This window comes from Staurois parvus, unplaced genomic scaffold (genome assembly GCF_062004578.1).
Source record: "Staurois parvus isolate SC_StPar_1 unplaced genomic scaffold, SC_StPar_1.0 ptg000530l, whole genome shotgun sequence".
NCBI lineage: Eukaryota > Metazoa > Chordata > Amphibia > Anura > Ranidae > Staurois > Staurois parvus.
In genome coordinates this window covers 796183-818955 of record NW_028318326.1, presented here as the reverse complement: position 1 = coordinate 818955, position 22773 = coordinate 796183, and the positions used below count along the sequence as shown (strand labels likewise).

General features: G+C 39.0%; 1 protein-coding gene across 6 annotated transcripts in view; it reads right to left on the bottom strand.

Moving 5' to 3' along the window:
• ZNF385B (zinc finger protein 385B) overlaps nt 1–22773 on the bottom strand; it is a 708580-nt gene that overhangs the window by 30245 nt on the left and 655562 nt on the right. For all 6 annotated transcript variants that reach the window (XM_089690377.1, XM_089690379.1, XM_089690378.1 and 3 more), the window contains one exon: nt 2880–3122. In XM_089690377.1, the coding sequence (XP_089546503.1) occupies nt 2880–3122 (243 nt within the window). The remainder of the gene's footprint in view (nt 1–2879; nt 3123–22773) is intronic.

Below are 22773 nucleotides of genomic sequence, written 5' to 3'. Positions count from 1 at the left end.
GGCAGGTGCCCACTCCTTAACAACCAGAATATTTTTGCAATGTGACCCCAAAAACACACCTAAAAATGCACACTGGGTGCATTTTTAATGCGTTTCCCATTGACTTATATTAAAGGTGCATCTTTGGTGTGCTTTTCAAAACGCAGCAGAGCAATGTGAATAAGTCTCATAGGATTGAAGGGGAAATTATTTTGATGCTGGAAAGGTGTATTCCATTGTGGCAAAAGTGCATCAGTGGGAAGGGGGTCTTAAAATATTTTACTGAATGCATTTGTGTAATAAATTGTGCATTTATAGCTGCCTGAGTCCAGCTTTATTAATTATCCAGAGTACTGTGAAAAGGAATTTACCACATTTACATTTGCCTTAAATAGGAAAAAGGAGACAAGTGTTGTTTTAGTGCCAGTTCCCCAGCCTGGATGTTATAGAAATGTCCAATCATAGCTGTAAAGAGGTAACTGCCAATTCACAGTCAACAAATGGTTTTCAATTGAATGATTGTTTAAAATGTAAGAAAAAAAATATAAAAGCTGCCATTAATTATATCTTCTAAAAATGCAAACCAAGCTGATCAGTTTTGAATGTAAATTTTGCATGTAAATTAAAAAAATGAAACTCAGAATTCAGAACTTTCACTATATAAGCGGCTAAGATATAATATTTTTTACCGTAAAGGAAACCCATATTGAGAGAAATATGTAGGCTGCCATTGCTTTCCTCTTTCAGAAAAATCTAATTATGTGACTCTTTTGCTGATTTAGTGTCTCGAAGTGAACCTGTGCTTTGTCCAGCAAGGCAATTCAACAGGTTCAATAAAATGTTTGTAAACCTTGGATCCAAAAAATTCAATGTTATAGAATCCTGCCTAATGTAACTGTGCTGGTGTACTCTTTTTGTCTAAATTCTTTCTTTTGCATGTAAAAACATGTCATTGGAAATGACAAAAAGCTCACTGCCACCTATAGGTGGCTTACAGGGTCTCCCGGCAGGTCCATTGTTATCACCCGGTTGTACAGGTTCCCAGTCAAGACTACATCTTAACATACTCCATGTGGCAATATGTGAAAGCTGTAAAAAAGCTTTAATTTAAAGCAACTACCCTAATAAGTTGTTTGATTGTGGCTGAAGGGGGGGAACAGCAGTAATGCCAAGGTTATGGGGCATGAATGCTCTATTTTGACAGGCATCATGGAAGGGGAGGCAGAGGATCACACAATACCACAATGTTCACAAGAGAAAAAAAAAGTTTTTAAAACCAAAATCTGGAAAAATGCTTTACATATGTTAGTTACGGGGACATTGGTGAAAAGAAGAATTATGGTGTACTACTTTAAAGTGTAACTATGGGCAAAATCAAGTCTCCCTGTGACAAAGTTGTCTTACCTATTGATCATGCCAGTAGAACTGTTATTTTTCCAAATCCTGTAAAGACCAAGCTGTCCAGCAAATATGACAGATGGAGGGGGCAGAAGCAACCATATAACACTGCCAGAGTTGCTTACAATGGTCATCATTTATTCACATAATTTAAACCTTTTTCCAAAAAGAAAGAAAAAAAACATGTTTCTGTACCAATTTAAAAAGTCTTAGCAGGAGCTAGGCTTTAAGTTGTTGCTTCAGCTGGCCATACAATGTTTAAAATTTAGCCTTGTTCTGACCAAAATTCACCTAGTGAGTGTCCCTGTCAGCCCCGCCAGTCCAGCATTCTTCAATTGAAAAAGTGAAGGAGCCAGGTGGAAAATTGTCAGCCGAATTGCAGCTGCATCCAATGAGAAGCAGCCGCTGTCAGATTATAATAGCCCGGCAAGGGGATTTGTTAATTTGTGATGTATAGCATGCACTTTAAAGCGAATACGGTTGTCCCCTATAACAGGAAGTGGAAAATAGCAGATCAACAGCTAATAAAACTATATTCAGGAAAACAAAACCACTGTTTTAATACTACTAGCAGACTGCATCATATATATACATTTTGCCCATAGTTACACTATAACTTCTGTCCTTCTTCTGTACGTACTTATCTTCCCTTTGTCCTCCTGCAGCTCTCTGTTTGGCTGCCAGAAAGGGAAAGAAACTATCTGGTACTTCCAGGCATCGGTAACTCACTCCCCTTCCTCCAGGGTGACAATGCTGATGATTGGTCATTGGCCATTGCATGCTTAGAGGTCAATTACTGAAGTCAACGATAAAGCATAACCCAACCAACCAGAATTTTTTGATGGAGAGATCACCAATGGTAGCCTTTGTGTTTTCATAAGTACAGTTTTCCTATAATGCTGATTGGTTTGATTGATTGATTAAAGGTTGATTTTTTCCTCTGTTGGAGCAAATTGGATCATGCTTTATTGTTTTTTTTTGGGGATCCTCTGGATCAACTGTGGGTATAGGACAGTGTGGAATATGGAAGCTTTCAATTTGTGTGAGTGTTTTATTTTTCTGTGACTTGAACTGGATGGATTTGTGTTTTTTTTCAATCAGATGAACTATGTAAAAAATGTTGTTTTAAGTAGCACCCTGAAGGGTCAAAGAAAGAAAATGGATGTGTCTTGCCTTGATACTGTCCTGCATGATATACTATTAGCACAAAGATAAGATATCAAATGCTTCACTTTCAGCGTGCAAGAAAGCCACATTGTCTCAAACTTTGCCATGACTTTCAATCATCGTTCAGACAGTGGCAAATGAATCCTGTCCCTCATAGGACTTGTTGGGGTGTGGGCAGCACAAGGAGGAGCAGATCCATTATACAAGAGGATTGGGAAAATGTGGGAGTCGCAAAAAGAGCAGCTTTGGGAGACCCAAAGAGCTGGAATTCTTGAACCAGCCTATAGCACTCCTCGGTTTTTAGATTTGAATTTTATGATACATTGCAGACTTACCTGTGTTGTGTGCTTCCAGCTGTGACAGAGAATTGACAGCTACTTTGCATAGTGAACAATACAGTAGCTTCTTGGCTTTCTCCTCTTCTGATTCAGAAATAGTGATTGCGCTGCCATTGGTGCCTTTCACCAGTGTTGTGGGTATCACTGCTGTTAATGCCATCTCTGATTTGGCAATGAATGATCTGATTTCTGTCATGCTGTGACTAACTAAATTGCTGCTTTTTAATCTTTCCTGGTCACCTGGAGGAAAAGAAAAAGACAAATGTCCCTATGTAGAAATAGTTTAGACACCAGCCACACACAAGTTGTAAATATTGCCTGCAAGCTTTCATTAGAAGGGACGTTTGACATTTACATGCAATTAGGGTGGACCAAACTTGTTTGAAATGGAAAAGTGGTCTTATTCATCCATCAGTAGGAGATCAGAGCACCAGTATAATTTGCTTGATTATTCTCCTTTGCAGATAAAAGTCCCAACATCCTTGTCATTTAAACAGATGACTAATTCACAGAACCAAAGCGAAACACAGATGCATTTAACTGTGCAACTATACCATTATCCTTCCTGGAATAAAATAAGAAAAGACAACACTGACAATGTATTTTTAACATATCTGTCTGATTGTTATTGTTATTATAGACATCAGAGAGCAGTCAGACATTTGTGAATGATTTCACGGACTCTTGCTATTTGCAGTGCAGCTTCTGTACTAAACATGAATGCTTGGGTAGCATAGGTGTCGCTGTTAAAGGCACCATAGATGGCAACTGAGGAGAGACAGGAAAGGAGCCCAAAGATTGCCCTGGCAAAGTCCAATATCAGCAGCATCAAATCTTATTAACAGAATGATGAAATGGGGGACTGTGTAAGGATGTTTCATAGCCAGATCCAGAGTACTCATTCACAAGGGGGTGGAGGAGATCTGGGGATCCACTTATTTCAAAGGTGGCTTCCAAACTCTGATAGGTTTCCCATCTACCTTCTTATCCTAGGGGTTCTAGTATGTATTTTTAGGAGTGTACCCCATGCTGATTTTCTTCCCTACTAAAGGAAAAGTAAGTCCAAAGCTCTTTCAACCCTACTTCTCCTGTGAGTCACAGGAATGCACTAACTTCTGCACTCCTGTGACCTGCTTTCAGCTGATGGTGGGCTAAAGTCCACTGTCGACTGGCGTCAGTCAGCCGATCCAGAATCTGGTGAGATTCCAACTTTAATGTCAGGATTCACCCAGCCTCTCAGCGCACCTCTGAGAGCCGGAGCCAGGCACTCCTGCCCCCACCACAGCACAATACTTCAGTAAGCATTAGAGGGGCAGAACAGAACCATCAGTTACCATCCCTCTGCTCACTGAAGACGGAGAACTGAGCGATCAAAAGTCTTTGATTGCTCAGTTCTTGCCTTAGAGGCTGCAGGGGACAGCTGCAACTGAGAACAGTGCTGCAGCAATCTAAGTGAGCATGACTGTTATTTTTGATTCCCGCACTTCTCTTTTAACATCTATACCAGACCCTCATCTAGAATCAGGTACATTCAGCCTATTCCTGATGTGTATACAGGTGTTGTTATGCTTATTTTGTTCTTATGCATTTTTCACTGCAACATCTTATAAAAAGTACATGGTCCTTTCATTGAGTTTGCTAGAGTCTGGTCTGAGCATTCTCCCTACAAAAATGTCAGCTCTTCTGTTATGGCAATTGCAGTTATAAAGGAGCAGAAGGTGATAGTATTCGGTCCATGTCACACTACTGAAATGTGGAAATGGCACCAGTTCTGGATCACTTATGATCACCTTTATCAGAATCCAGTTAAATTCTATACATACACAAGAATCTTCATTGAATACTAAATGTTATTTTTTCTACTACCCAAAAATGTTCTTATTCTTTGTTGAGTATTACACAAAAATGCATACGTTTGGAGGTTATCTATAATGGCTCGGTCAGTATTAGATTTGCATACCAATCATGACAAGTTCAGCACATACTGTGCTCTCTGTCTAATATGGACAGCACAGGCAGCCCAGGATTAGTCTTACATAATTAAAAACTATGGAAAAAAATTAGATGGCTTATCACTATCTGGCTTATGTGAGGGCAGGGAGATCAAAAAATATTTCTTCTGTTGAACATGTTTAACACTTACACCATGTAAAATTTCATGATTGTAAACCCTCAAGCTACAAGCCTTCAAAACGGCTATTAGGAAGCTACATGTTTTTGTCTTTTTTTTACACTCATGGACTTAAGTACTGGAAGTAATTCCAGCTCCAGTCTGTTTTCTGGAATAAAGGAAATGCAAACATGCATAATAAATCTCACCAATAATATTGTTTACATTTTATTATTTCCCCAACTTTGCTATCTCCTGTCTCAAGAAAGTCTCATTGTCAAGATTCTGTAAATTTTCTTCAAGTGCATTTAAAGTGGACCTTCCCCCCCAAATACATTATTTATTTCAGGTACTTATATAGCGCCATCAATTTACACAGCGCTTTACATATATATTGTACATTCAAATCAGTCCCTAACCCTCAAGGGGTGTACAATCTAAGGTACATAATCCACTGTTGCATGCTATCATGCATGGCGTTCAACAATCATCCACCACTTTTTTTTTTTTAAATGTTATTTGACTATTATTCAAGACTTCTTTGCTTCCTCTGAAATATCCGGGGCTGCACCAATGTCCCCCGGGAAGGCCCCATCACCACTGCCTTCCTGGGTTATTTCATTGCAAGTCTGCGAGACCTCACAAGATTTCACTAATTCTTACAGGATCTCACAGTCAGACTTTATTTTCATTAAATTTTCTTTTGCATTGTTGTGTGTTACACAAAATGCATACATTTGGAGGATATCTATAATGGCTCGGTCAGTATTAGATTTGCATACCAATCATGACAATAAGTTCAGCACATACTGTGCTCTCCATCTAACATGGGCAGCACAGGCAGCCCAGGATTAGTCTTACATAATTAAGAACTATGGAAAAAAATCAGATGGCTTATCACTATCTGGCTTATGTGAGGGCAGGGAGATCAAAAAATCTTTCTTCTGTTGAACTAGCAACATGCATATATTTGTAGAAAATTCCGTTTAGAACATGTACACCCATCATGGTGGCCACCAAGATGTGTTTGTATCTGCAGTGTATTCTTTTATAAACCAAAAGAGCTAAACGAGTGTTATTTTTTTTTCATAAAGGTATAGTGTTATAGGACAGCCTGCATATAATATACAATGTGTACGTATGCCTCCCCTGATCTAATACCATTGGTGTAGTCATGATGTTGACTGATATATATATGTGTACAGATTATACACCTATCCATTAATTTATATTATACTCCAAATCCAATAATTATTGCTCAAGGACATACAGAAAGCTAGCATAGTCAGTACTGACCAGAAACACAGTTTATTAGTAGCCATTCCTTAGAGGCAGTTCAGCCTGTACTGCTGTAGATCCGTATGATAAACACAAGTTGGAGCTCTAGGTAGGAAGCAATGTGTGCATTTGTTATTTGCCGCTTTGTCCTAACTTCCACAGGGACATTTTTTTTCTACTTCAGTAAAAATTAATGCCCAGCAGACAAAACAGAATGCAAATAACATGAAGATGGAATGCCACACAAAGTCCCCAAGGGCTCCTATCTTAATTGTCAGGGGATGAAATTCTGCCAGTTTGTTTTACATTTTTAACACTTACACCATGTAAAATTTCATGATTGTAAACCCTCAGGCTACAAGCCTTCAAAACGGCTATTAGGAAGCTACATGTTTTTGTCTTTTTTTACACTTATGGGCTTGTTTAAGTACTAGAAGTAATTCCACCTCCGGTCTGTTTTCTGGAATAAGGGAAATGCAAACATGCATAATAAATCTCACCAATAATATTATTTACATTTTATTATTTCTCCTTCATTGCTATCTCCTGTCTCAAGGAAGGCTCATTGTCAAGATTATGTACATTTTATTCAAGTGCATTTAAAGTGGACCTTCTCCCCAAATACATAATCCACTGTTCCATGCTATCATGCATGGCATTCAACAATCATCCACCACTTTTTTTTTAAATAATGTTGTTTGACTAACAATTATTATTCAAGACTTCTGGGTTACTTTGACATATCCTGGGCTGTACCAATGTCCCCTGAGAAGGCCCCATCACCACTGCCTTCCTGAGTGACCTCATTGCAGACCTCACAAGATTTCACTAATTCTTACAGGATCTCACAGTTAGACTTTATTTTCATTAAAGAAGATATGTCAGGATTAGTGAAAGTATGCAAGATTTTGCTTCAACATCGCTGGTGGGCTGGCAAAGGAATACCAGACTATGATAACATATTTTTCTTAAAATGGCAGCATGAGAAAAGGCAGAAGGAGTATGAGGTAATAGTGGAAATCAGGCACAACAAATGGAAAAGACGACCATGGCACAAGTAACTTACATATTCAGACTGTGCTTATTTAATTGGTGTATTCAGAATATCAAGGGGGAGAGGAAAGGCTTTAAAACACTAAACTTTTCTTGTTTGTTTTAGATAGAGGAAAGAAGAGTTTAACCTTTAATGCTGTTTGTGTCCTGATTTGGGAAATTAACTCTAATTGTCCTGGTGACCGTTGTCGCCGAGAATGAAAATGAGAGTTCAAAATTTTGAGCTGCCACCAGAATAGAAATAGATGGAAACATGCAATTGGGACAACTGATAGGGGATCTTCCTTACTTCCTGTTGTAAAGGGAAAATTTGGGCAGCACAGTGGCTAAATGGTTAGCACTTCCACCTGGCAGTACTAGGGTTGTTGGTTTGTATCCCAGCCACAGCACCACCTGCTTGGAGTTTGCATGTTCTCCCTGTGTCTGCGTGGGCTTCCTCCAGGTACTCTGGTTTCCTACCACATTCCAAAGACATACTGGTAGGTTAATTGGATCCTGTCTAAATTAGCCTTAGTATGTGTATGTATGAATTTGAGTTGGGGACCTTAAATTGTATGCCCCTTGAGGGTTAGGGACTGATGTGAATATACAATATATATGTAAAGCACTGTGTAAATTGAAGGTGCTATATAAGTACCTGAAATAAATAATAAATAAATAAATGTACCCAATAGGACACAGATGGCACTATGGTGCTGTGTACCCATGTACCTGGTTAGTCAGTGAGGCAAATTTCACAAGAAGCAATGAAATCCTGACCGAGGATCAAAACCCTTGTCATTATGCTTGCATTAATGGCTGTGTCACCATTGGGTGATTTCTCCTCACTTCCTATTCTGATTCCATATTAAAGTAGATCTTGCAGTGGAAAACAAGGTCCACTCACATTGATCAGGCTCCCTGTCCCTTTACAAACTGCCTACTGCTAGTAGGTGCAAAATTTACCTATAAAAAAAGATATACCCATACTTACCTTACCCCTGTCTACCATATTGGTAGCCCTGACCTCAGGAAACCTAGAGTAGGCAAAATCTTATGGGAAGACATTCAAGTCCATTGCAAGAGCATCTTCTCATGTGATTTAAGGTGATCTTTATTCTTTATTATGATCTTGGATGTGATCCTTGCCTTGGTGCAGTGGAGCAGAAGATGGTGGTGTGGAAAGTATAAAACCTAACTTTTTTCTTTACAGGTGCATTTTACACCTGCTAATAGCAGGTGATTTGTGAAAAGGGAGGTGGCCCAGACAGTGCAAGCAGACCCTGAAGTTTGCAACTTCACTGTTTATAAAATAATAATTAAGCCTACTTAAGAAAAATATACTGTATATCCTGCTGCCCCTTTGTTAATTAATCCAGGCCATACATGATGAGATCTCTTAGGAAACCTAAGAAGTAGTATATTTTATGTTCTCCACAAAATTTCATAGCTCAAACATGCAAACAAATGTATTGCTGGTGTCTCATATATGCAACACATTACTAGTCAGAGAGAACATTCTGATCTCATCTAGATACACAGTTCAAGGCTGTTTGATAGATGCACAGTTCAAGGATGTTTGATGCAACTCTGACCGATACTACTTATGATTACTAACACAGACAGTAAACAGCATACTAAGTGATTTCTGAATGATAGATATCTGTTGGGCACAAATGCAAATCGCTGCTGTCCACACATCATGTATGTAGGCATGTAATTTTGGTGATCCACACTCAGAAACATTTAACATACAGTGCCTTGAAAAAGTATTCATACCCCTTGAAGTTTTCCACATTTTGTGATGTTGCAACCAAAAACATAAATGTATTTTATTGGGATTTTATGTGATAGGCCAACAAAAAGTTGCACATAATTGTGTAGTGAAAGGAAAATGATAAATGGTATTCAAAATTGTTTACAAATAAATATCTGAAAAGTGTGGCGTGCATTTGTGTTCAGCCCCTTGAGTCAATACTTTGTAGAACCACCTTTTGCTGCAATTACAGCTGCAAGTCTTTTTGGGTATGGTTCTACCAGCTTTGCCCATCTAGAGAGTGAAATTTTTGCCCATTCTTCTTTGCAAAAAAACAGCAATTTTCAAGTCTTGCCACAGATTCTCAATTGGATTTAGGTCAGGACTTTGACTGGACCATTCGAACACATGAATATGCTTTGATCTAAACCAGTGGTTTTCAACCTGTGGGTCGCGACCCCTTTGGGGGTTGAACGACCTTTTCACAGGGGTCCCTTAAGACCATCAGAAAACACATATTTCCAATGTGTAAAGAGCAGCTACTGTGCAGAAAGCAGCTGCTGTGTTGAAAGCAGCTACTCTGTTAAAAGCAGCTACTGTGTTGAAAGCAGCAGTATTGGAGGTAAAACGACACTCATGAATTATAATTACTGGGTAAATAATTTTATGGTTGGGGGTCACCACAACATGAGGAACTGTATTAAAGGGTCACAGCATTAGGAAGGTTGAGAACCACTGATCTAAACCATTCCATTGTAGCTCTGGTTGTATGTTTAAGGTTGCTGTCCTGCTGGAAGGTGAACCTCCACCCCAGTCTCAAGTCTTTTGCAGACTCTAACAGGTTTTCTTCTATGATTGCCCTGTATTTGGCTCCATTCATCTTCCCATAATCTCTGACCAGCTTCCCTGTCCCTGCTGAAGAAAAGCATCCCCATAACATGATGCTGTCACCACCATTTTTCACGGTGGGGATGGTGTGTTCAGGGTGATGTATAGTGCTAGTTTTCCACCACACAAAGCGATTTGCTTTTAGGCCAAAAAGTTTAATTTTGGTCTTATCTGACCAGAGCACCATCTTTCACATGTTTGCTGTGTCCCCCATATGGCTTCTCACAAACTGACTTCTTATTGGTTTCTTTCAACAATGCCTTTCTTCTTGCCACTCTTCCCTAAAGGCCAGATTTGTGGAGGTTATGACTAATAGTTGTCCTGTGGACAGATTCTCTCACCTGAGCGGTGGATCTCTGCAGCTCCTCCAGAGTTACCATGGGCCTCTTGGCTGGTTCTCTGATCAATGCTCTCCTTGCCTGCTCTGTCAGTTTAGGTGGACGGCCATGTCTTGGTAGGTTTGAAGTTGTGCCATACTTTTTCCATTTTCGGATGATGGAGTGAACAGTGCTCCATGAGATGTTCAAAGCCTGGGATATTTTTTTATAACCTAACTCTGCTTTAAACTTCTCTAAAACTTTATCCTTGACCTGCATGACCTGTACAGTGCAACTCAGTACATTAGAAGTAAAAGCAAACCTTTTTTTAATTTTGGGTGGAGTAAGGAAGGGTTAGAACTCCTATCATTTTTTTGCCATCTGTGTTTTTGACATGTGTGTCCCAGTGGAGGAATTTCCCTTCATTTCCTGTCCCACAGCCAAAACAGGAATTGATAGGAAATCCCTCCAAAGTCAGGAAATCCAGAAGGAGTGTACCCACTGGACATTTTCCCATCCACTCCTGTTCAGCTGACAACCCAAAATTTGGGATTTTCTTTCACTTTCAAGCTTGGTGATAATGCTAAACAGGACAAATAGGGTGAATCTCCCTAACTAGGGGAACAGACAGCAATAAAAACCTGACAGCTGATCCACTCCCTCTCCAAGTAAAATTAAAGGTTTTGCCTTAGTTATACTTTAAGAAACGCTTTACAGAGGACCCAGTACCATTCACATAATTCCCTGCCCTCAATTTGTAATCTGAAGCTTTACCATTCTCATACATGCAGGGCTGTTTTGTATAGCCCAAAATTCGGGCTGTGGGTGGCCCTTTTGGCACCATCTAGCTCGATAAATTTGTAGTCACAGTTGGGATATTCAGAAAGCCATAGGTACTGCAGTTTAAATGCAACAGTCAGCAGGGGAAATTCTGTATAGTGTGGATGGAGAAATCTAGTGGTTTTTCTTTTGTTTAGATTGCTGGACTGAATAGGAGGACTCAAAATGTGTATGGGTAGACTAAGGCTAGATAGTCTAGGGTCAGTTTGTGAGGTGAGAAAAAACCGACTAATGAGATTTTGGGTTGTTTGAGGAAACTAGAATTGGAGTCAAAACATGCAACTATGCTGAAAACATACAAATTCCATGTAGACAATGGTGTTAAATTCATGACTCAGCTGCAAAGCAAGAGTACACGCCACCAACATTTTAGACAAAAAAATATAAATAAGGTCCTGCATACACAGTCTAGGGTCTGTTTGTGAAGTGCCAATTAACTGACTAGTGCAATTTTGGGCTGCATGAGGAAACTACAACTGGAGTCAAAACATGCAAGTATGATGACAACATACAAATTCCATGTTGACAGTGGTGGGTTTTAAATTCATGACTCAGAGCTGCAAAGCAAGAGTGAATTTCACCAACATTTGAGACATGTTTTTAAGGTCACAGAAGAAGGCACCTGGGTTCCCTACTATGGTGCATTGTGGGAAAGGCCCCATCCAGACTCAAGTGTTGGAAGCAGCTGTACATCTTATTTACAGATTTGTATATATGGGCAATAATATTAAGAGGCACACACAGTATATTCCTTGACTTAACCAGGATATTGTATCACCAATGGATAGCATTATTGGTAGTTGTATGATACCAGTAACTATGAATAGCTGAGGCTATTTTCTCCTATTCACTAATACTAGGCTTGTTGATGCCATTTTTGTCTATGTCATACTGATTATCTAGAGAACCTTTCATTATTATATCCTGTTGTCTACAGAAGTGATTCACAACAGGAAACAGCAGGGAGGGTGACTCCACTCCCACTCACATGCCTTGCCAAATAACATAATGCCATGTACAAAGACTATTTTAGATTAACAAACATTTAAACGTTCAAGAAAAATCCAATATTGTTTAGATTGTATAAAATCACATTTACACTTAATTTTTAAAGCAAATTGGATTGGTTTACTGAAGGAATAGATATTGTCAAATTACCAAAAAAGAATGTTCACTTAGTTTAGTGAATTAGACAAAGCTGTGTTCACTTCAAACATCCAATCATGTGCAAACAAAATTCCCGTTTGGAAATTTTATCTTGCACATGATTGGGTATACGAGGTAATCAAACTCTACTCCTTAAGTGAACAGAAAGCAAAATGCACAAGATTTGTGTCATATCCAATGGCAAAAAAGATGCAAGAGTTTAGATATACTGTTAATACTAAAAGAAAATGCAGAAATGTGAATAGTGCCATTGAAAAAAAAAGTAGCAAGATGAATAGAGTCACTGCAGAATATGCAGCAAAGGGAATCGAGCTATTGAAAAAATGTAGGAAGGTGAACAGTGCCATTTACTCTAACAGCACAAATCGCATAAAACAATTAACTGCACCAAAAAATTCACGTGTGAGTTTAAAACAAGGCTTAAAATGTGGAAGTCATCTTGCCCATGTTAACTACAGCAACAAGCCATTTTTGTTTTTAATTTGTAAAGTGCTGTAAAAAATTTCAGCTGGGATCTATGGTTATTGGTTGCAGACTTTATAGCCAACAGATTTTTGTCTACATCTGCAGGCAATGAACAACAAATCTGAAACTGCAGGCAATGAACAATATGAATAAAATGCTAACTATACATGGTACAATGCAACCATTTACAAAGTTTTTACTTTTGAAGTTTTTTACAAACTAGCTAATCGTGTTCTTAACCACTGCACAATGACCTGTAGCAATTGTTGGGGGCTGGAAATATCATGTATTAAGGGGCCCCAATATTTTTTGGTCTCGTATCAGGGTTTAGTAAACCATTTGGGCTCATGTACACTGCAGCTCATAAACTCACGTTTAGGAGCTGTTCAGCGTTTTTTTCAGAAGCCCCTGAACTCTCCCTAATGTTTTTCTATTTGTTCATGTACACTATGTCGTTTACAGTCATTTACAGGCAATTGAGTTTACAGTCATTTATTTGAACGCCGAAAACTTGCGTTCAGGAGTAGATTTTATCAGCGTTTCAAATGTCAAACGCTTGTAAACGCGGCTAACCGCGTTTATAAGCGTTTTTGTTTGAAATTTTTTTTTAACTCTTCCATTTCCAGATGCTGTCCACAGCCTTTTTTCATCATGAAAAATGCATGCAAAGCTTTTCCCGGTACTCACATGGACCTAGCACACCATACTTTGAGGTTTTGCATGAAAGAAAATATATTAGACACTGCTGCAATAATTTCTGCACAGAAATGAGCTGGAACACATCCAAAAAAAGACAGCTAATCTCAACAAATACTGCTCTCTCTGCTTCTGCTCTCTCTATTTCTCTCAAAATGTCTGAAATAGTTAATTTTTTACTGTTTTTCAGTGTATTCTGGGCATCTTGGAAGGTCTCCTGATGTTATCTTTAAAAAACGCTTCTAAACGGAAATGCTCATAAACGCGGTATGCAAACGCGGCTCAACAGACGTTTTTTAACCTACGTTTTTCAGCAGTCAGTTTCTATCGTTCAGGAGTGTCCCGTGTACATGGGGCCTTTATGTGTTATCTGAGTTTTGTAAATCTAATAGAAATGTTAATTTAGCACAGGAGTATATTAAAGAGTGTATGTGTCTGTATTAACATAGACCGTATGTTTTAATAAAAGGGGAAAAAAACATCCAATGCCATTTCTGTAAAGAACACAGGATCGGCCCTGGGCAGCCAATTCTGCAGCATACAGTACCATTGATTTTATAGTGAGCCTGAGAGGACAGAAATTGGAAAGTTACTTTTGCTTACTTTCTTTAACCACTTGACCTCTGAAAGATTTACCCCCTTTCCTGACCAGGCCAATGTTTGCGATATGGCACTGCTGTAATTTAACTGACAATTGCACGGTCATGAAACGCTGTACATAAATGAATTTTATGTAATTTTTTCCCACAAATAGAGCTTTCTTTTGTTTGACCACCTTTGCGGTTTTTACTTTTTGCGCTATAAACAGAAAAAGACCAACAATTTTGAAAAAAAAAACAACAATATTTTTTATTTTCTGTTATAAAACATAAATTTCATTTGGGAGCTGCAATGCATGACCACGCAGTTGTCAGTTAAAGTGATGCAGCACCGTAAAGCAAAACGCAGAAATACTGCTACAGGGAAGCACGGGTGCACAAAATCATGTGATATATACGTCATTCACACTCCCGTGGTTTTCATGCCCATCCTAGATAGCATCAGGTTGCCCATCAGTACACCAGTATTCACATTTAACCCTTTGACTGACAGGAACAAGCTCATACACAATAAACCTCCATTGCTAGTATACTGTCTGAACGGATCAATATCTTCATATACATTAGTATAGTGTCCCCAAAAACACAGCGTTAGCAGGATCAGCCCTGGCACCTGCGTTTAGCCCCTATGCTTACCCCTCCCTTTTCCCCCAGCAAGTGCAGTGTCAGTAGGTCACTGTCACTTGATACATTGCACACAAAACGCCAGTGTTCGCAGAATCAGGCCTGATCTCTGCTAGCACTTGCCTTTAAATTTTCATAACTCTCATATGCAGCAGAGTGCCAATACTATTGCAGCGCTACTTTTTGGTGAACTGGCGAGCACCATTGGCCTAGTACGTCCTGGTCTTTCATATACCAGCACTGCAGTATCACTTGGTGACGTGGCGAGTCCCATAAGTGCAGTACAAGCTGGTGTGGTGGCGAGCACATGTATTGTCCTGCAACCACCAAGAATTCGCACACAGGCCCATAGAGCCCCTAGTATCCTTCCAGATGTGCTTCGTGATTGGCAGCCCACAAATTCTGCAGCACCCGTACTTTCCTTATTCACTGCCCAACCCGGAATTCAGGTGGAAACCGCAAATTTAACTACTCCCTTGATTTTTTGTTCTGTATGCATTGATTGTGGATCAAAGCAATTTATATGCACAACAATTTATCACCATCAAGCCAAAATCAAAGCTTGTCAGACCATTTGCATGGAAACCCATTACGATTTTCGGATTTAAAAGTTTTCGGGCCTAAAATGGTAGCTTGTAAAGGCTTTTAAAGCAATGCCTATGGATATGAAAAATGTGTGCAGTTTGTCGCTATTGCACGGGGCATGCACAGTTTTAAATCATGTCATGTTTGGTATCTATTTACTCAGCATACCATCATATTTTATACTTTACCACATAATTGGCCAATATATTGTTTTTTTGTGCATTAAAAGTAAAAAAAAGTGTATTTTTAAAAAAAAATTGTGTTTGAACATTTGTTGCACGAGTACTATGTGACATAAAAAATTGCAGCACCCACCATTTTATTCACTAGGGTGTCTGCTGTAAAAAATATATAATGTTTGGGGGTTCAAAGTAATTTCCTAGAAAAAAATACAGATTTTTTTCATGTGTCAGAAAAAGCTTGGTCTTCAGGTGGTTAGAAGAGTGAATGATGTGTGGCATAAACTTCTAATGCTGGGGAAAAAATGGTCATTTGGGGGGGTGCTATCCTGGCATTTCAGGGCCTCCGAAACTGTAATAGTGAGGAAGTAAAATGAGGAAGTTACACATCTTCAGGCTTTCAAAGTTGTCATTGGATTTCAGACTTCTGTATGTGGCTAGACTGCCAAAAAGTCTCTCACGTGATATCCACATACTCGGGAGAAGTAACAGAATGTATTTTGGGAAGTAATTCCACATATACCTATGACATGTGTGAGCAATAAATCATTTAAGTGACAATTTTGTGTAAAATAAATTCATTTTCCAAAAACATGTGGAAAAAAAATACATCTTCCATGGACTCAATATGCCTCTCAGTAGATAGCTTAGGGTGTCTACTTTCTGAAAAGGGATCATTTGGGGGTGTTTGTACTGTCCTGGTATTTTAGCACCTCAAGAAATGTGATGGCCAGTCAGAAAGTAAAAGCTGTGTAAATTCCATTATCTATACCATAGTTTGTAGATGCAGAGGCATCCCTAGGGTTGGTGTCACCCGATGCGGTAACACATGGTGTCACCCCTCCAGAGAGGAAGGAGTGGTGCCAGTGTAGTGGTAAAATGAGTATCCCAACCCGTGAAGATATGTATCCCCTGAAGCAACTGTGCATGTGCTGGTTTCAGGCCAAAGAAGCTGATCTCTGACTTTAGCACAGAACTGCCACTGTTAACCCCTTACAGGCTGCAAACCACTGAAGCTGATCCCACAGATCACTATGGGTTGCAAGATCAGTTAACCCCATATAGGTTGAACCTATAAGGAATTAATTGATCTTGCAACCCATAGTGATCAGCTTCAGTGGTTTGCAGCCTGTAAGGGGCTAACTATAGCAGATCTGTGCTAAAGTCAAAGATCGGCTTCTTCGGCCTGAAACCGGCACATGCGCAGTTGCTTCAGGGGATACATATCTTCACGGGTCCGGGATACTCATTTTACCGCTACACCGAGGGCAGCTGTCACTGTTCCGGGAATTCCGGATCACCCCAATAACTGGCCAGGACCTTCACAGAGCCCAGAAGCTCTGCTGGCATCCTGCTCCTGCACCCCCTGTGATGGTGTCACCTGCACCCCCCTAGGGACACCACTGTGTAGATGCTATAACTTTCACATAAAGCATTCAATATACACTTAATGGGATTTTTTAACTAAAAACATGTAGCAGAATACATTTTGGCCTAAATTTATGACAAAATTTGAGTTTTTTGGATATTTTTTACGTCAGAAATGAGAAAATATATATATTTTTTTAAATTTTTTCAACTTTTTTTTGCTTATAGCACCAAAAATAAAAGTGCACAGGTGATCAAATACCACCATAAGAAAGCTCTAGTTGTATGAAAAAAAGGACGTAAATTTAATTTATGTACCGTATTGCATGACCACGCAATTGTCAGTTAAACTAGTGCAGCGCTGTATAGCAAAAAAAAAAAATGGCGTAAATTGCAGTATCTATACCACAGTTTGTAGACGCTATAACTTTCACACAAAGCAATCAATATATACTTATTGGGATTTTTTTTCACCAAAAACATGTAGCAGAATACATTTTGGTTTAAATTTATGACTAACTTTGAGTTTACTATATATTATTTATAGCCGAAAGTAAAAAATATTGTTTTTCTTTTCAGTCTTTTTTGTTTATAGCGCGAAAAATAAAAAGTGCACAGGTGATCAAATACCATAGAAAGAAAGCTCTATTTGTGTGAAAAAAAAGGACAAATTTCATTTGGGTACAGCATTGCATGACCGCAGAATTATCAGTTAAAATAGTGCAGCACCGAATAGCAAAAAGAGGCCTGGTCATTAAGGGGTGTAAATCCTCAGGATGGCAAGTGGTTAAAAAAGTAAAAAGAAAACCAGCTCCTCTGCCAAGCTCCACTGTCTTCAAGAGATAAACTTGCTGAGGGATCTAAAGCATCTGGCATGCTTTCAGGTATGTTGGGCATCTGGTCCCCCTTGATGTACTCTGTGGTTCATTCTACCAGCATCACAATGTCCTGTAGAGATGTGAGGGCTGGAAGATGAAACCACACAACGCAGTGGAGGAAGCCTTCATCTGACACTTCTGGAAGTGTTGGAGGCAGAAGACTTTTCAGCAAACTTAGCTCTAGAATGCAGTGAAGTTTAGCAACATAAATAGTGCTTAAGATACATTTTAAAGCTTTTCTTTGTAGGATGGGGTTCTTTTTACTTTTCTTAAATAGCCACTAAATCACTTTAGGTTAGTGTGTAAAAGCATTTTCAGTAACCATTGTTGTGTACTAATAATGTTTAAAATGTTCTAAAGCCATAAGCTTCACTCTTCAGCGATAAGAAGCTATTTTTATTATTCCCATATGACAGTGAACCAACCATGTCTCTTGACCAATTATGCACAATGGACAACTATAATGAAATCAGATAAGGAATAAATAATATTGTTTTGCTTTGCAAATTTTGAATATCAATTTAGATTAAATGTGTATTTAGATGAACATAATCTTTACTGCTTTAAACGCAAAGTCTATGTTTTACTATTATCTGGTCTTGCTAAAACATTTTAAATGTTAGACAAAAGACAGAGAATTTGTTAACATGCCAAAGGAACCTTAACCACAGAGTTCTCAATCTGCAGTCTCATTAAAGCAACACAGCCTTCAACAGCAGAATGTAATGTGAACATTACTCATTTTTAGATTGCCATAGGATTGGACACCGAACATGCAATTATGTTGTGATCAGGCTTTAAACAGAGCAGCTCAATGTTAGAATATACCAGTTGCTGTGAAATCTTTGCTCTTGAATATCAGATATAGCTGAATTTTAGGGAAATAAACAATTTTAAGATATTTACTTTGTAAAAATAGATCACCTCAAATGATGGATCCCATGTGTGGGGATACTGCTGTGTTATATAAAACTCTTAGAGCCTATTTACACCATTTTCATTTGGCAAGGCAGCTCAGTGCAGTCCCAGTGCAAGACATGGCAATTGGCTTTGTGTGCAATGAAGTCAAATCACACCACTGAATTACCGTAGTGTACTGTAAAAAAAAAGCATTGCACTCCACCTCATCCATTCTCAAAACAGTTGTTTTTCTTTTCAAAGAATACAAGGTGGTCTGTGATTGGACAAGAGGAGATCGTGACATTTATCCACCCCTCCTCTCATTGAATCACAGAAAGTCTTGTATTCTGTGAAAAGAACACTAAACATTTTGTGAATGGACAGATGAAGTGTGAGTGACCTGCTATCCTTCACTGTATATAAGGTATGTGGGCCACAACTATGTTTCAGCTCCAGACATTTGGCATTTACACTAGTTACAGTAGTAATGAAACTTGAGTCTTGCATAACACAGCAGCCTCATCACATGTCTGTGATTCATTTTTACAAGGCAAATATCTGCAAAATGGTCTTTTTTTTCCTGGAGTTCAGTTTTAAGAATAATAGATAATGAACACATAGCAGTACAAAAATGTCTCAATTTTTGAGACTTTTTTTAGGACTAGATAAATTACAGGAGTCAAGTAGCCAGCAAGCCAAGAAGATTATAGCTAGTGCCTAAGACTACCACAAGCGTAGGAAGATCATTACCTCAACTGGTCGAAAACAATTACAAGTTTCATGTGAATGTGGACAACTTAGCAAAAAGCCAGGCTGGGTTATCTGGAAAAAATATTGATAGAGTAGAATAGATTTTCCTAATCCTCTCTACTGTTTACCTAAGATAACAGGGTCACCCTGCTTAGTACATAAAACGCAAGTTTGGCATCAACTTCATGAATAATTATGGAAAGCTCCTTTACAAGAAAGTCCTATAGGCACTCAGCAGTGGTTGGTAGACCATTTCATATCTTTGAGTTAATTAGGTGAAGTGCCACCCCACTGGAACTGCAGTACTCCTGTACCCATTAGGGAGATGCTCCCCACAGTAGCTGGGTTTTTTGGAGAAGCTGTGTGGCAGATCATTTGCTCAACTACCTTTGCCTCATTAAGCTATTAAGCTAAAGTACCTTTGCCTCAGTGAGCTTCTCTGAGCTGCTAAGGAAAAGCAGAAAAATGTATCTTTCCTGAGCATTTCCATGAAAGGAGGAGTTGTGGGAAAACAGTTTAAGAGGAGTTTAAGGGGTCTGCACCTGCAGCACAGTGAATAAATGGACATTCCACTGCACTCCACCCCACCTAAACTTGTTATTCCTGCCAAGATTCCAGACCATTCAAAATTACCATGTGCAAAAAATACAGGGTTCTTATAAACCTAGGTCTCTAGGAGCACCTCAGGGGATGAGTCTCAGTTCCATTTTCTAGAACAAGAGATGACATATCTCTGTCTTTGGTGCATCAGTGGATGGGGGTTCAGAGGGCTCCATCACAGGAGGATGAAACTAAGCTGGGTGACGAGTGAGCTATGCAATGTTGCCAAGATCCATGAATTCTCCTTGGAGTCTTGGAGATAAGGGTGGAGAGGAATCACCACTGAACCTCTGGTGGCAGAGTCTATCATGGCTCATGAACTTTACCATGTTCTTAAAAAAGACCCTAATGAGCTTTTCTTTGGGTCTCGATGGGTTTGAGGAGTTCACAGTGTAGGCATCTCCTTTTTTTGGGAGCTCCTTCTTTCTGGATATCACCTGATATAGGCTGTTATTTGACAAATCCAGGAACATCTCCCATCCTGTTTGCAACGTTTTTTTTTTTGCTGCTGTGTACCTTTAAATCAGAGTAGCACTCTGTGCCTAGATTGAAGGTCAAAGTCTGATGCTTCCAAATCTCCTTGTCCCACACACAAACTGCTTCACCTCAGACAGGTATTGTATGCAGTCCTGAATCCAAGAAATCGAAGTGTGTTCAAGTTCTTCTGTGGGCATTGTGGCCTATAGTTCTGTGGGCCCTCCAAAATTAAGGTTTTCCCTCACAGAAAGACAAGGTAAATCTCTCAAATGGGGCACAGACAAAAAAAACTTGATGTGCTTTTAACCATTTTACTCTATACAAAGTGAATAAAATTGTTGGCTTTAGATATACATCTATCAGTCAACATTTTTTTCACTCTGGGTGACCTGAAAAATTCTGAAACCCTGTAAGAAAAGTGAAGTGACTGTCAGAAATATTGGCTCTATTACAACGCATACAAGAGCAGGTGTGATCAGTTAGTAGAACTATTTATTGCTTCGCTTGAGCCATCTCCTTCATAAGGAGACAAGACTGCTTGTGATCTCTTGAGGATAACTTGCTATTCTGAGATGAATTTGCTTTTAGAAAAGCTGTACATGTTTTCAGTAACATATTCTATGGGAATACCAAGATTTTCCTTATAATAATCTGGATGTCCCTGACTGATGAGTATTGATCTGTATTAGAATATAATCAATGTCTAAGCTGCCCATAAATATCCCAGTTTTTACAAGGGATGCAATCAGTGCAAGCTTCAATGCAGATAATAAAGCTGCGTAGGGATTAACAAGAAAAAGATAATGTGGTGTTAAGTGTGCTTACTGTTTGAAAATGTCTACAACTGTCTGAAAATGTTTCTAAAGGTAAAATGCTTTTTAACTTAATTCATTTCTTGCATTAAGGTAAAACATGTTTTTCCACTTACTGTGCCCTTCTCCCCCCCCTCCAAATACTTACCTGAGTCCTGTAGTTTTTTAGCACTGTGCCCATCTGCTGGTCTTCTCTCTTCTCTCCCTTCTCTTACAAGCTTGGCTGAGAGCAGTGGACTGTCAATGGATTGTCAGTCAAATCCTGTGACCAGAGAGCAAGGAGGTGGGGCTGTGCTGGGTTGTGTGTGTCAATTGAACCCACATGTCTGCCCCCATAGTAAGCGCTTGCTATGGGGGCAGAAACAGATAAGGAGGCACCAACATCGTCAGCGGGGGACCCCAGAAGAGGTGGTTTGGGGCTGCCATGTGCAATACCATTGCACAGAGCAGATAAGTACAACATGTTTATTATTTTAATAAAACATGATTGAAGTTCATTCCCATTTCTTAAAGGACAAGGAGTTCTAACAAAGGAGAATGAGCATTACTTCTATTACAGTGAAGTTAAAGAAATTTGATGGCAGAGTTCTTTAGATATCTAAATATAACATTACAAAATTTTTATTAGTTTCTGAAACTGGGAAATATAGTATTCATTATCAAATTAGCTGGCCTCCTTAACCAGACAGCATATTTGTTGTCTTTCCCCAGGCTACTTTAAAAATCTAGGAGTCAGTGAGAAGAACAGAGTGCCTACCTTACTAATGAAAGTTATGACACGCAAAAAAAGAGAAGGGGTAGCCACAATGGCCCAATACATTGTATTGGGGTTCTGTTACATTGTTACATAGTTAGTCTGGCTGAAAAAAGACAAAAGTCCATCCAGTTCAACCATAAGAAAAAAAAAAGTTATAATCCTATATCCACAGATGATCCAGAGGAAAGCAAAGAAAAAACCCAGGCAAGCACGATCCAATTTGCTTCTGCTGGGAAAAAAAAATCCTTTCAGTATCTTCCCAACTATAGAAGTTAAACTAATAGGTCTATAATTACTTGGTAAAGATTTTGACCCCTTTTTAAATATTGGCACCACATTGGCCTTACGCCAATCCAGTGGTAATCTACCAGTCATTAAAGAGTCCCTAAAAATTAGAAACAATGGCTTTGAAATGACAGAGCTCAATTATGTTATGTTGTGTGATCATTTCGGATGTACATTTTGCTTAAATGCCTATATTGGGGTTTATTTACTAAAGCTGGAGAGTGCAAAATCGGGCTCACTTCTGCATAGAAACCAATCAGCTTCTAACCTCAGCTTGTTCAATTAAGCTTTGGTAATAAAACCTATAAGCTGATTGGTTTGTATGCATCCAGATTTTGCAACTTCCAGTTTTAGTAAACAAACTCTCATTGAGGTAGTGCAAAAAACTATACTGCATTTTGGACACTAAACAGAGCTGATAATTAGAGATGAGCGAATCGAACATGACGAAGTGGAATTCATTCCGAAGATTTGGAAAAATTCTATTCGCGACGAATCCGAAGATTAGCAAACTTCGGATGCACGAAT